The following is a 16,110-nucleotide window of genomic DNA, read 5'->3' on the forward strand; positions in this document are numbered from 1 at the left end:
ACCTGGGTGAGAAAATAATTAACTTTTAACTAGCCTCTACCTGAAATTTTACATTCTGTTCAATTATGAAGGTAGGGGGGAAAACAGTAGCATTTTTTTTTTTTTTTTTTGTGAAAAGAAAATATTTTCACATCACATGACAGGTACCATAAATATCTCAATATAACCATTTAGAATCACGAATAGTTAAAAGATTAAGATACTAATCTTTTTTTTTGTTTGTTTTTGGATTTTGTTTATTTATTTGACAGAGAGAGAGACATCACAAGTAGGTAGACAGGCAGGCAGAGAGAGAGAAGGGGAAGCAGGATGTGGGGCTCGATCCCAGGACCCTGAGACCATGACCTGAGCTGAAGGCAGAGGCTTAACTCACTGAGCCTCCCAGGCACCCCAAGATTAAGATACTAATGTTAAGAAACAAAGTCTGTTGCTAGAGCATGTTAATGAATTAATAAAAAACACATTACTGTATCAAAAATTTGTTTTATTAAAATTTTACTAACCATATTTCAGTATAATTGGTCAAGCTGTAATCCTATGTCTTTTGCGGTTTCAAATCATATTCTCAGATGAGGTCAGGTCCACAGACTTTATTAGAATGCTAAAAAAGCATACAGCTCAAAAATAGTTAAAATTCCTTATTTTAGACGAAAACCTCTTTCTTTAACATTTTTCTTTTAAATCGTTTATAGCATAGGGCTGTGGGTAAGAGCTGGAGACCTAGGATTACATTGCTAGGGACAAATCTGTGCTATATCAATTACCATCTGTGTAAACGTAGACAAGTTATTTAACCTCTCTGTGCCTCAAATTCCTCATCCTCATTAGATGGATGAGAAAGGAATTTATATTAGACATTATAAGGATTAAATAAGAGTTACTCAAAAACATTTACAGCAGTGCCTAGGATAGTAAGGATAAGCAGACAAGTATTCTTTCCTATATATAAGGGGACAAAAAACTCAGTTTGGAGAGCACAATTAAGAACAAATTGCGGGGGGACGTTTGCGGTGGGCCTGGTTGGCTCAGTTGGTTAAGCGTCTGCCTTTGGCTCCGGTCTTGATCTCAGGATCCTGGGATCCAGCCCCACATTGGGCTCCCTGTTCAGCAGGGAGCTTGCTTCTCCCTCTCCCTCTGCCTGCCACTCCCTCTGCTAGTACACTCTCTGTCAAATAAATAACTAAAATCTTTTAAAAAAGAACAAATGGGGTTTTATGTGCCATTTAAAGGTTAGACTGAGTTAGTGCAAACTAGAATAGTACTCTTTTTAAAAAAGTGTTCTAAAAACAGGGGCTGGCAAACTATGAATTGTGGCCCTGAATGTCTTTTTTGTTGTTGTTTTTTTAAACAGCCTGTAAACTAAAAATTTAAAAAAATTTCTTTTTTCTTTAAATGACGGGGGGGGGGGGGGGGTGTCCAAACAACACTATTTTATTACTTGTGAAAATGTTATTAAATACAAATTTCAATGTACATAAAGTTCTAAAAAAAAATCCACAGGCATGATCAGCTATCAAAGTATTAATTGCTTTTGCACTAAGATGATGGAGTAGTTCTAACAGATCATATCATTTACACAAAGCATAAAATACTTATTCTCTATGCTTTTATAAAAAAAGTTTGCTGACCCCAGTTTCAAAATGTGCAGACCAAAGTAGGTAAGAGATGGAAAGCTGCTTGAATCAAAGTCTACCTTCCACCCAGCATATTCAGAAACTATGAGAATGTTTTTACATACACTGATATAATAAATTGATATTAGTGACTCCAGACTATTCTAAGGCTTCTCATAGATTATTTCATTTACTCTTCATGATAACTTTAGTGGGAACTTTTATCATCCTGAGATGAGGCAAGTTATGCACAAAGAAATTAAATAACTGTCTTAGCTCTCTACAATAGGTAAATCTCAGAACCAGAAAAGGCAAGCATTCAATGGTCCAAATTTCTCTCTTTTTATAGGATGAGATGATTCAGAAAGCATGCATCCACTTTAGCTCCAAGTGGATACCACTTGTGGGACAAAATGACTACCACCTTGGACAATTCCTTTCAATGGAAAAAGTAAAATCCATTATAGTGGTCTTTCTTGTCTGGGTGCTCATTATACAGATGTGTTCAGAAGGGGACTATTCAGTGAACTGTATAACTAGAGAACATAAAATTTTCTGTGTGTCTATTGTATACCAATAATAACAAGCTTTCTTAAAATTTTTTATTTACTTGATAGAGAGAGAAAGAGAGAGCATGAACAGGTGGGAAGAGCAGAGGGAGGGAAAGAGGCAGATTCCTCATTGAGTAGACAGCCTGATGCAGAGCTCCATTCCACACCCTGGGATCATGTCCTGAGCAGAAGGCAGACACCCAACTAAGCCACCCACACACCTCAATAACAACAAGTTTTTAAAAGGCTGAAGTGAGAGCAACACTCTAGAACAAGTAATTCTGAATCTCAGGACTGCCAGTTCCCAAATTTATTTGGCCATCCAGAAATATTTTTATTTCACCTGTAGTTTAAAAACAAACAAAAAATTACTGATTATGTTTTCCACAATACTCCACCATCTAAAGGTAAGTTTAGCAGAATGTGGTTTGAAAAATGCTGGAAAACTGCTTGCCTCGCTGCCCCAGTGCACAATAGCGGTTCTGCTTTTTAAGGAAGAACTCTTCATCACTACTGGTAGGACTGTACTACCACACCCTGTACCAAAGTGAGAACACTAAGCTCCCTGGGCTCTTCTTCCTTCTATCCACCTGAGACTCTTTTTCATATTTTCCTTCAATAGCAGGAAAGTCAAAGAAGGGGCACCTGGGTGGCTCAGTGGTTAAGCCTCTGCCTTCAGCTCAGATCATGATCTCAGGGTCCTGGGATTGAGTCCCACATCGGGCTCTCTGCTCTGCAGGGAGCCTGCTTCCTCCTCTCTCTCTCTCTGCTTGCCTGTCTGCCCACTTGTGATCTCTCTCTGTCAGATAAATAAAATCTTAAAAAAAAAAAAAATAAATAAAAAAGAAAAGTCAAAGAAGTAGCTGCTGGCAATAGGGAAGGGGAAAAACTGCTTTCTTGCTCATTACAACAAGTATTTGAAATTTTATGATATTCAAAGAGGTCTATTTTTTTTTTTAAAGAAATTAATCCCTCACTTCAAAATAAATCAGTTAGGAGTAACTGACACAATGTTGTGATAAGGAGGAAATCTATTTATAAAAGCTGCTATAATTCAGCACTGTGGAAGGGAAGCATGCAATGCTTGCACTTGTCCCAAATACTGGCCTCTGTGCAATCTACAAAGGTCGAAATTGTGGACAGGACACAGAAGGAATAGATGACAGAAGGAAACTGGACATTTGCATGTGACTGCTGAGCCAACACAACTTTGATGAGAAAAATACTTCTGAAATATATAAATGCTATTTTTACCTCTAGGTATACTTAAGTGGAAAACAAGACCTAGTCAGTACAGCTCAGCCTGTATGCCATCTCTCAGAAGGGGGTGGGGATGACCAATCTATACTGTATTTTATCATTAAAAAAAAACCAAACCTGTATTTTTGAAACTTTATTAAGTTTTTAATTTAAATTCCAGTATAGTTAACGTATAGTATAATAGTTTCAGGTGTAAAATACAGAGATTCAACAACTCTATACATGACTGAGGACTCATCAATATAAATGTACTCCCAACACCCTTTACCTATTTCACCCACTCCTAACCTACCTCCCGGCTCTAGAAACCATCAGTTTGTTCTCCATAGTTCAGTGTGCTTCTTGGTTTGTTTCTAAATTTTCTGTTTATTTTGTTGCTTAAATTCCACAGATAAGTGAGATCAAATGGTATCTGTCCTTCTCTGACGGACTTACTTAACATTATACTCTGGATTCATCCATGTCATTGCAAATGGCAAGACTTCATTCTTTTCTCCCCCCACTGAGGCATTTTACTTGCACGTTTGTTATTATATCCCTAGAAAAAGAACACCAGGATTTTCCCTCTTGTGTGTTTTCATCTTGCTTCTGCATGGTCCATGATGGCAGCTGAGATTGTCAGTACAGTGAAACCAAACTGGGGTGGAGGGGTGGGGGAGGGTGGGAGCAGGTTATTCTGCTGTTTTTCTAGGGCTTGCAGTTGTACATTAAATCTGGGGCTGATCACTCCACAAAATGTTTAACCTGCCTGTGAAGTTCACAATAATTTCCCCAGATCCGTGATCATCAATGATTTCAAATTCACCAACATAACATGCTTCATCATCATCGTGAGAAACTGGATGATGACTTTGGAGCATGGACTCGTTTCAGCATTGTTAAGGCTCTTGAGAGCATCTGCCAGGACATTCATGCACAACATTATGGTGGCATAGGAAGATGGCAGAAAGAGGGGTTTCATTCCTTTTTTATGGCTGAGTAATATTCCATTGTAGGTATATACACATCTCCTTTATTCGTTCACCGATTGATGAACACCTGGGCTGCTTCTGACATTTAGCTATTGTAGTGTTTATATCCTTTCCCATTAGTGTTTTTGTATTCTTTGGGTAAATACCCACTAGTGTGATTATTACATCATAGCATAGTTCTAATCTAATTTTTTGAGGAACCTCCATACTGTTTTCCAGAGTGGCTGCATCAGTCCTTATTCCCACCAACAGTGCATGAAGGTTCCTTTTTCCCTACATCCTAACACTTGATTATTGAAAAAATCCTTTTTATACTGTAAAAATTCCATAATTTTATATTAAGAAGAAAAAACACAAAAGGGTCTGGGTTACAGGCCTAAAATTCAGATTCTAATACTCAATCTCCTGTTCCTTCGATTCTTTGTACTTAATCTTGCTCATGCGGGAATTTTTCACCTTCTAACTAGCTACATGATCTGGTAAGTAAATTGGTATGTTTCCTTCCCTATAAAATGGCACCTTATTAATCTAAGAGATGACCTCATACCATCTCTTCTTTGCCTCACAATGAAAAAAAAAAAGAAATGAACACAAGTGAATGATGGGAAAAGTTGGCATCTATTTTAAAAATATTCTGCAGAATATCCATTATTTTCATACTAATTACTTCTATAGGAAACGTTATCAAAGTACATACTTTTTCTGTAATTTATGGTTGAAACGAATAGTAAATATGAGAGGAGTAAAATTAAATGAGGAACAAGTTGGTTACAGCCATTTACCCCCATTTGCAATGGGGAAAATCAAAACCTCTCATTGATAATATATGACTCTTATATTTTTATATAATTAATATATATATCATTCAAATACACACATATACTTATAGGATCCATTAAAACCAAATTATGATTATCCAAAAATGAATTAATTGTTCTGATTCACAAGAAAAAATCTATAAAAAGTACCTATACAATTTATGAAATATTAATAATTAAGTAAATGTTAATAAATGCAAACATAAATCTTACCATTATTATTTAGTTCTGTTTTGGGAGACACAGTCAATACAATAAAAGCATGTATAGCTGGCAGTCTTTAAGAAGCCCAACATGATTTCTGCCTCCTGGTATTCATACCCTTGTACAATCCCCTCCTTTAAGTATGACAGATGGTCTATACCTTGCTTTTAATCAACAGAATATGGCAAAGGATCTCATTCCCATGATTATATCATATAAGATCCTCTCCTGGCAGACAAGAGCTATTTTCCTGCCGGCCCTGAAGACACAAACAGCTAAGCAATAAGAGGCCATGTGGCTGGCAAAGGAATTGTGGGTGACCTGGGGGAGCAGATAGCAGCTCCCAGTCAACAGCCAGAAAGAAAATTAGGACCTCAGTCCTACAACCACACAGAGATGACTCTGTCATCAACCTGAATGAATTTGGGCTGCACCCCAGTTAAGCCTCCAGATTAGAACACAGCCTAGATGACAGGCTGATTATAGACCTGCAAGAAACTGAGCAGAGGATCCAGATGAGCCACATGTACACTCCTGACCTATAAAACTGTGAGATAATAAATGGATTTTTTAAGCTACTAAGTTTGGAGAAATTTGTTATGCATCAACAGAAAACAAATGAATGGATACTTGCCCCAGTCAAGCCTTGAGAGGACTGTAGTCCTTAGTCAAGGTCCTGGGTACTCTGATTGTAGTCTCTAAGTAAAACTGTTAGATGCACCCAGCTAAGCTGCAGCCAGATTCTTTTTTTTTTTTTTTTTTTTTTTTAAGGTTTTACTTATTATTTGTCTGGGGGCGGGGGCGGGGGAAGTGCACAAGCAGAGGGCAGCAGCAGGCAGAGGGAGAAGCAGGCTTCCTGCTGGGCAGGGAGTCTGATGTAGAACTCTATCCCAGGACCCCAGGATCATGACCTGAGCTGAAGGCCCATACTTAACCAACTGAGCCACCCAGGCGCCCCGCTAAAGCCAGATTCTTTAAAAAAATAAAATAAAATAAAAAATAAAATAAAATTTTTTTTTTAATTTACAAAGATCACAAGAGATCTTGTGATCAGGCGGTGGTGGGCGGAGAGGCAGGCGGTGGTGGGGGGGTGGGGAGCAGGCTCCCCGCTGAGCAGAGAACCCGATATGGGGCTCATGGAGCTCTATCCCAGGACTCTGAGATCATGACCTGAGCTGAAGGCAGAGGCCCAACCCACTGAGCCACCCAGGCGCCCCCTGAAGCCAGATCCTTAACAGAAATTATAATATAATAATTTTTTGTTGTTTTAAGTTGTTAAGTTTTAGAGTATTGTTACATAGCCGTGGATAACTAGTACAGCATGAAACAGACAATAATACAAATACCAAAAGGAAAGAGGGATGATAATCCTAGAAAATGAGAAGAATATCAAATTAAAAAATAATCAAGATCAATAAACTGTGTAGACTCAAGATCTATACAATCTATACAGAAGAATATATTTCCAAAGTACTTATGAGTGGGATTCAACTCCTAATAGTGACAAAAATTAAAATAGCCAAGAATGATTCTGACCTAAATGAATCAAACTATACATTTTTATTGAGTAATAAAAAGAGCTTGAATAAAAAAAATCTCAATATTGCGAAGAGGTCAACGCTGCCTAAATTTATCCATAGGTTCATTTGACTCTAATCAAAATAAGGGAATATCTTATCCATGTGATGGGGTAACATAATTATTTTCTGGAAGAATGAGGAAGGAAGATTAAGACAAATTTTAAATAGAAGGATTAATGAGCAGGACTATCCTTAAAACCTTCAAATACAGTATAAAGGAATAATCACTCAAATATTATTAGTGGTTGTGTTCCAGACAATATCCCTACTGTTTTGTATACACAATGTTACTTCAACCTTATGATAATCCAACAAGTAGAGATACTAACAATAAAATACTTTATAGATGAAAAACCTCAGGCACAGTGTCACAAAGCTAATGAATGTATTAGGGAGACATAGTGTGGTATCAGAGCCAAAAGAGACTGATAGGTACAATCGGAACCAAGTAGTTTCCAGCATAAGTAAAAAAAGAGCAAAAAGATGTATCACATGCCAACAGGAATGGGAAGATTTATTCCATAAATGATACAACTTTAGCTATTTAAATCTTCGACCACAGACTGTCCCCTCTATCTCCACTGTCACACACTGAAGATTGTAGATCCACAAGAGACAGGAAACTGTTTTATCCTACCAACACCCAGGGGCTGGCAAGTTATGGGCAATGTTCAGGGCTGACAAAGGTAAAGGAGCACTCTTGTGCAAGAGTGAAAGAGAAGAAACTGGAGAAGTCAGCCTTACAAATTTTAAATGGACATTTCTTTTCCCTGATCTTCAACATACCAGTAAAATGACCCAAGTATATTAACAAGAAGGTCACATACACAAAGATTACCAATGTGCCCAATAAACCTAAGATATTGAACATGTGAAGAACGATCAATGAAATTGCAAGTTAAAACAACTTTATACCTTCAGACTGGTCAAGATTAGAGACACCATGTCTCGTTACTTGCACCAACATAACAGTCCTTCACTCTGTCTATACCTCTCCTTTCTCCCCTGATTACTTTATTAGCCCCTAGTTTGTCTTCCTACTTTCCCTCTTGCCCAGGATGCTTACTTAAATACACAATCTGAGGACTCCCCTCCTCTCCTGGCTTTTATGTTGATACCCCCCAATTCTTACCTCAGCCTACAAACCTTATTAGGCTCCCAAGTCCTATTGTGTTTACTGAATTCCTTGAACTAAAATGTGTGCCGGAGACAGGTTTTTAAAAAAAAAAAAAAAAAAAAAGACAGGTAAGGTAGGCTATGTGAACATGACCGATGATGAGTGACAATCAGTCTCTGCAAGGGAGAGTAATCAGGAATGCTAAGTACTGAGGGAGACCAGACCCTACATGCCCTCTAGCCGATGGTTGTCTTCGTGGGTAGTAGCACACCAGTGGATATTTTCTAAAAGCTATAAATTGGGATATGAAGTGTGAAATCTCATTTTAGGTGTTGGCAACAAATCAAAATCTAACCTTCAGGGACCAAGACTGTACCACTCAGATCATGTTTCTGAACAACATGGGACCTTCTACTCTATAATCTCTAGGCTCAGCTCTAAGGTTATCACTCCTTATACCTGGATGTCTTTGGTGGTTTCCCTTATTCATTCATTCATTCATTCATTCATTCACTTATTTATTGTGCTTTATAAAATATAAGCACTGGCCCAAGGAAGCCCAAATACGAATGCTCAGTTCACATTTTCTCATCTAAGGTTATATGCTCTGTTGACACTCTATTTTTACTTTAGAACACTTATCACAGTAAGTGGTAAGTAGTATCATATTAAAGTGATAAGATATGTAATTCTTAGTGGGCCTTCCTCACCCCCACCTAGTACCTGTAAATGCCATGAAGGTCTAGAGAGTGTCTGACTGTTCCACCAGTACCTGCTACCCAGCAAAGAGTGGGCAAGGTCCAGATGGAAGTTCAGGCAGATACCCTCATGCTGTGAAGACTCAGGGCCCAAATGAAGCAACCTCTGTGGTGGGCAGCCTGGCAAATTTATTTAAAAAATCTTAAATGGACATTTCTTCTAAGTGATCACCATTCCAGAAATTTAAACTAAGGAGATTATTCACTAGGTGTACAAATCTTTATGTCTAAGGCAATGCATTATAGCCTGTTTACAACAGTTAAAAGCTAGACCAAATGTCCAGCTACCAAATTGGATTCTTTGACAATTACGTTTAAAGGAAAGATGGTTTAAGAAAAATAATGCAAGATATGAAAATGTAAGTTTGTATCACAGTGTGACTACAACTGTGCTTAAAAACCATATCCCAGTAAAAGAATGGAAGAACTTAATTATCATGCTCAAGCAGTAAAACAATAGATGGATTTTCCACCTTTTGTCTATTCTTTGTCTAGCATAACTATCTGGGTATTCTCGGACAAAAAGTCATTATATTAACACAGTGAGTCCAGGAACAATACCTCTCCCCCAAGGAATTCAAACTTCTACCCCGAAGAAAATGGTGTCTCATCAATCTCTTACTCATCTTCTAACGGCAAGTTTATTGCACATTACTATTGGGCCTAGCTTCCCAGCCCTAAGAGATACTAAGAGCAGAAGTATTTGGGATAGCATATTTAACTGTATGAAAAATACAAACCTTCACACCCCAAACCCCTGCCCTGCCCGGCACTGGAGGGCTGAAAACTAGAAAACCATTTATCTCAGCTTTTTAAGAGCTGGCTCTAAAAAGTTCCGCCCTGCGTAGAAATGTAGTAGCAAAGAAAATGTATTATCAAGTTAGGGTCAAAACAAGGAATGAGGCCCTATCAGGAAGATCCTTTATTTGTCTACACAGATAAAATTGTGCTCCAAACGTCTATACATGTTGAATGTACCAGAGAGCTGTTTACTTGGCAGTTGTGGTGTGAGTGAGCCTAGAAGCTGCATATTAAAAATTATGCTACTGGTTATGTGAACAATAGAAGATACTCAAGTGGTAGAAATGCTGCAAAATCTAGCTATGATTTGTTAGGCAACATTTTACCAATACTGCAAGAGGTTGTAATTTCTGTAAAAATCAACAAGAAAGGTATATACTGAGAAGAAATTCTACACTTGATTATGTTAACTGGCGGCTCCAGGAGTAAGGGATATAGATTTGTCAGAGTGAAATAAACTCAGGGATTATAATAAAATTAAAACTGAACTCCAGAATAAGCCAAACACAGAGCTGGGGAATCCATATGTAAATACCACTGGCAAATGATCAGTGATGGTTTGTTACAGGAGACAGGAAAATTCAGTGCACCTGGTTAATTAGTTCTTTCTACATGAAATGCGTAGTAAAATCAGGATTACTCACGTGATATCCCTTCGTTGATAGCAGCCCTGAAGCAGGCAGGCGATCAGGTCACTGATAAACTCTACATCATCTCTGTGAAGAGCTGCTTCTAACTCCTACAGAGCAGGAAGAGGAGAGAGAGACTGAGATCAAACACAGATTTCTTAAAATCCACCTTTCCCAGCTTCCTATCACCCACACCATCAACATCAGTGTAGCCAAACTGCTTGCAATGGATAAACTCTGCCTTTCTAATCCCAGTTACTGCTAGAAGAGCAACCAGTTCAACTTCTTGTTTTTCTAAGAAAAACTTTTGTTTTCCCCACTGCTCTATTCTATTTTTCTGCACACCAGAAGAAACATACATATATCTCTTTTTATAAGTCACTGCTAGCTACATAATTATCAAAGAGCTTAACTTACATAAATATGTTATAATGCCTTCTACTTTAATGGCAAGAGAATAAAGTAGCAAATAACATGATTGATTAGAAAGTATTCTTCATTCCTCTACAGTTTTAACAGGTAAACCACCCGCAACTGCTTTAAAGAACCACTCTATTTATTGAAAAAAAGCACTGGTGGTGAGCAATATAGCTAGCAATTCTTATTTTGAGGATGTTACACCTAAGTGACTAATGATAGGAGATTGCTAGAACTGAGATTAATCTTACATCATCCAGAGAGAAGTGAGGTAATGTCTATGTTAATGGTTTAATCCTAGGTGAGATGTATTTGTTTTCCTTGGGATTCAAGCAGACAATGCCAAAGATTTAGCTCATATTTAGCACAGTATTCTGAAAAAAGCCAAGTTGAGAAGGAGCTACTGGGACAAAAAGTGACAGTGGGAAATTTTAGGAGATCCTATTTCTTTTTTCAATCTCCCATTCTAAACCAGTATTTTCTAAGATGATGGAATCTTTTCCAAGTCATCAACTCTTGAGATATAAAGTCTGCCCACACTGTTTCAACCAGGATGCTATCTTCTGCATGTAAGCCATTTTCCAAGGGTCTGCTCTGCTTATTGTTTGAGTGGTTCATAACTGGATCTATAAACACAGAAAAACCAAACTTTGAAAGCTCGTATTAATGGTTCTAAAAGCATGAGGTGTGCATAAGAAACAATTTCTGACCTAAACACCAATGACACAGCAGTGCATCCTTAACAGAGGAGCCTGCTGCTACTATAAAAATATTAAAGTTTTTCTAGTGATAGTAAAAAACTAATTCTGTAAAATAATTTTGTAAGTTATTTTATTTTATTTTAAAGATTTTATTTATTTATTTGACAGAGAGAGATCACAAGTAGCAGAGAGGTAGGCAGAGAGAGAGAGAGAGAGGAGGAAGCAGGCTCCCTGCTGAACGGAGAGCCTGATGCGGGGGCTTGATCCCAGGACCCCGGGACCATAACCTGAGCCGAAGGCAGAGGCTTTAACCCACTGAGCCACCCAGGTGCCCCTGTAAGTTATTTTAATGGTTCCATTTGTTATTTTTTAAAACTCCAGAGTTGGTAAGCACTCACTCTAAAACCTGTTCAAAAATAGAGGCGCCTTGGCGGTGTGATCGGTGAGGTGTCATTGATTTGGACTCCAATAGGGATCTCAAGGTCGTGAGATGGCAGTGTGGCAGTGGGCTCTGTGCTCAGCAGGCAGTCTGCTTGTATTTCTCTTCCTCTGTCCGCTCCCCACCCCCTGCCCGCCTAACCTTGCACACTCTCTCTCTAAAATAAATAAATCTTAGGGGTGCCTGGGTGGCTCAGTCGTTAAGCGTGTTGCCTTTGGCTGAGAGCCCTGCACTGGGCTCCCTACTCAGCAGGAAGCCTGCTTCTCCCTCTCCCACTCCCCCTTGCTTGTGTTCCCTCTCTCACTGTGTCTCTGTCAAATAAATAAATGAAATCTTAAAATCAATCAATCTTAAAAGAATAATAAAACCTTCATAGGACAAAATACTGCTAAGCATACTAACTGACACAAATGAGCAAAATATAAATTACCCTCAGGTAGTTCACCTGAAAAGGTTCATACTGCCTTAAACGCCCAGGTGATGAAGCTCAAAATCCAAAGGGTAGGCTGAGGCTTGCAAACATTCTGCCTACCTTAACTACAAACTTGGGAATTAGAACACATCTTAGCAATAGTTCTTATTCTTCTATTAGTTTATTAATTCCTTTTGGCAGACTTCTTTTCTACATTTTAGTTAGTGATTATCCAGAAAAACAAGAAACTCTACCAACCAGAGATAACAAGGACCTGAACTATAATTAGCCAGAATTCATTCATTCAACCAATATTTACTGGGTACCCACACTACCTAAGATAATATAGTAGTTCCTAAAGGCTGAGGAGCTTAGTTTAGTTTGGAGAGATAAGAGTACAAAAAAAGATAGCCAAACCAACTAATCAGCACTGTTAGGTACAGAAAAGGTGCTATGCGGCAACGGGGATTGAGAAGAAAGGACTCCTCCTGGCTGTGGAAAGCCTGAGAGACTGCGTGAAGATGGTGGCACACGAGATAGGAAAATTGTGGCAATGGGGGGAGAACCAGGGCATAACAAGGTGCAGGAACAATGGGAGCAAGAGCACGGAGAGGATAAGAGCTTCAGTTTAACTCTTCTGTGGATACTATGAGGGGAGTAATGTGAGCTAAGATCAATAGCCGATATGAATACTGACCTAATGAGTTTGTCTCTGGAAGACAATGGAGATTCACTATAATTATTTTTACTGAGGAGAGGCACAGTGGTACCAACCTAGCTGCTGTGTATATAAGAGGAATTCTGGTGGTAGAGGGTGTGAGGTGGGGTTAAAAGCAAGAGCTGGGGAGAAGGATTCTGAAGAAGGACTCACCAGAGGAGAGAAATAGTAGCAATGGGGAAACATGAATTCCAGATGGGACAGAAGTAAATGTGATGCAAAGTAAGGGAAGGTTTGAATGGTTCATATTTTAAGCTTGGTCAGTGGCAAGACTCCAAAGCAAACTCCAATTATAACAGAAGGTGAACCCTTAGCACAAAGTCCCAGACCATCTTGTTTGATAGAGGAGCCATACTTACTGAATGGTGGCACTGGAAGGTATATTACAGATCGCAGTATTTCAGCATTCTCAATTTAAGGATAAATAAACTAGGCCCAGGAAGGTTAACTGACTTTTGTTGTACTCAGCCAAATAATGCCAGGACCAAGTGAAACTCAGACCACCCCGTCCACGGCCCTTCCCACAGAGTAAGCTGCTTCCTACTGGCCCATGTGTTCTAGGCTAGAAAGAGTGATGGCTTTAACATCTATAAAAACCCACCTCCATCACTCCCAACCAAGCCCTCCAATGTACCATTCTTCCTAAACATAAAGAAATTCCTTCCCTCCTCCCTTCTGCCAAGCCGTATTGTAGGTCCTTTACATGAAAAACTTGCATCTATAACATCTTCCTAGCCGATGGCTAGGAAGCTGATGCCCCCCCCTGCCCCCGCCCTGGGTGGCTTAGCCAGGTTAAACATCTGCCTTTGGCTCAGGTCATGATCCCAGGGTTCTGGGATGGAGTCTCACATTGGGTTCCCTGCTCGGCAGGGAGCCTGCTTCTGCTCTCTCTCTGACAAATAAATAATAAAATCTTCAAAAAATAAAATCTTCCTGACTTCTATTTTGCTCGTTCCTCCAGCAACTCCTTCAACACTGTGTATGTCCACATTCTGTTACACACTCCTGCTGGGGTTCCGTCCTCCTCATAAGTGTAAATTAAAGAGCACCATGTGACTCTTGATTAAAGGTACTAGAGCCAGATGCTTCCTAGTGTTTTTAAAGGACAGAAGTGCCAAATTAAACTACACAAAGGCCACAAGTGAAGAGATAAGAAATGGGAAGGCTTTACCAAGGACAAAGAGAAGTTCACCACATATCTCTGTGGAGGTATGCCAGGATTCCTAGAAGCCCCACGATACATGTGGATCACTTTTATTCCGTAGTAATTAATTTAAAACATTAATTTTATAAAACAGTCATATTACAGAGCAAAGTGTAAAATCTACATTAATTTTTATGCTGAGACTCCTCCCGCCCCGCCAAAAAAAAGAAAAGTGAAAGAAAAAAAATGTCACTCACACAGGAACAGTTAAAGCTCTACTATGAATACCCTTTCTTTTGCATCTCCTGATTCCCACCCACAGACATTCCCTTGTGGCTTAGGTGGAAATGCTTGAAACGAATGTCTCCCTTTCTATCAGGGTAACTTTCATTACAGTAAGGTTCTAGTTGTCCAGTTTAAACCTATGATCTTATCTTCTGAAGAGGCAACAATAAAATATAGCAATATTTAGCTGGCAGATGCACAGGCAGGCAGGCACAGCATGTGGAAGTTCATGGCATTTGTAGAGTACAAAGGCCTCTCCCCAAAACGGAGAGGGTGGTTAGAGAATCGAAGACTGGACAGGCCTGTTCCTTAAGGATCTTCACACGAAAGACTGTGGATTTACTTCCATATGCATTCAAGTCTGGAGAAGGAGAGTGGAATGATCAGATCTCCATCTCAGAAAAACAGTTCTGAGAGCCGAATGCAGAACAACCAGGAGGGGTAGCAGAGGTGAGGACCAGGGAGGCAGTGTCAGTATCACCTGGAAGCTTGCACCTCAGGAACGTGACAGATTTACAGACACCAGAATCTGCATTTTAACAAGAGCCCCATGATTCATATGCTTATACAGTCCGGGAGGTGCTCTGGAAGATAAAAGGTTAGAGTCTGAGGTAAATAAAACAGCAACTGTGGGAATAGAGAAAGGGAGGATTTGTGAACATGTGGAAGATGAATAAATGCTGGTTTAATGAATGAAAGACAGAAATGTAACTACCAAATGAAATAAAGCCATATACCTAAATGCTCTAAAACATAAAAGAAACATCAAAAACAAATTTCTGACATAAGGATGGAATTAAATCCTTATACTATAACCCTAAACACACTCAAATGATTTATCTCAAGAACAGGTAAAGCCCCTTGTTTACCTAAACACCCTAGCATTAATGAATCATCATAATCAAATCATGCAGATAAAGTGTGGTTATCAGTATCTATGGAATTTAGAGTTTCTTCCTCAAGCTCTGAAACCCAAAACTCTGAAGAATTAAATGTAGTTCAGATATCCAGGTAAACCACTAAACAAACTACCCTATATACAGGATTAGTCTTCACTGGTGGGAAGAGTGGGTTATTTGGTCCTTAGAGAAAAATGTCATTTCTGGCAATAAATCTATTTAGAATGTGAGGACATAACATGAAATTTCTAGTTAAAGTGTTCTCCAAACAATATCAACTGCCGACATCCTTTTATTACTGCTCCCCGAGAGTCATGAAATAGAATTATAAGTTAGAGTAAAGCAAGATGTTCAAGGACCAAATAAAAACAGACCTACAAAAGTTAAGACTGATGTGGCCAAAAGATGTCCTTCAACCCACATTCTACTTACATTAGATTATGAGTTTTCAAGTTTGAAGTTACTAACATCTTGCTAACCAGTTGGCAGTTAGCAGAAATCCAAATTCGGAAGTCAACCTACAACTAGTAAGTTTAAGAACTGTTTACCTTAAAATACATGCCCAATAGTTGAATTATTAACTTGTATAACAAATATATATTTTCTTCAGTAAGTCTAAGGTAAGTTTTTATTCCCTAACTGCATTTTAAAATTTCCCATAGGTGTTGGGAGGCAGAAGACTGGATGGGAGAGCGATATCAATAATGATGTTCTAACGGATGCTATTTTCAGAGGTGGTATCACTTTTAAATGAATAATGTGAAACATTCAGAGACCAATGATAAGAATGTGT

At 38.8% G+C, this 16,110-nt stretch overlaps 1 protein-coding gene across 5 annotated transcripts in view; it reads right to left on the bottom strand.

The window, feature by feature from the left end:
• Nucleotides 1-16,110, bottom strand: part of LOC125107250 (cat eye syndrome critical region protein 2) — a 180,147-nt gene that overhangs the window by 58,957 nt on the left and 105,080 nt on the right. For all 5 annotated transcript variants that reach the window (XM_047742159.1, XM_047742160.1, XM_047742161.1 and 2 more), the window contains exon 2: nucleotides 10,318-10,412. In XM_047742159.1, the coding sequence (XP_047598115.1) occupies nucleotides 10,318-10,412 (95 nt within the window). The remainder of the gene's footprint in view (nucleotides 1-10,317; nucleotides 10,413-16,110) is intronic.

This window comes from Lutra lutra, chromosome 8, assembly GCF_902655055.1.
Source record: "Lutra lutra chromosome 8, mLutLut1.2, whole genome shotgun sequence".
Lineage (NCBI taxonomy): Eukaryota > Metazoa > Chordata > Mammalia > Carnivora > Mustelidae > Lutra > Lutra lutra.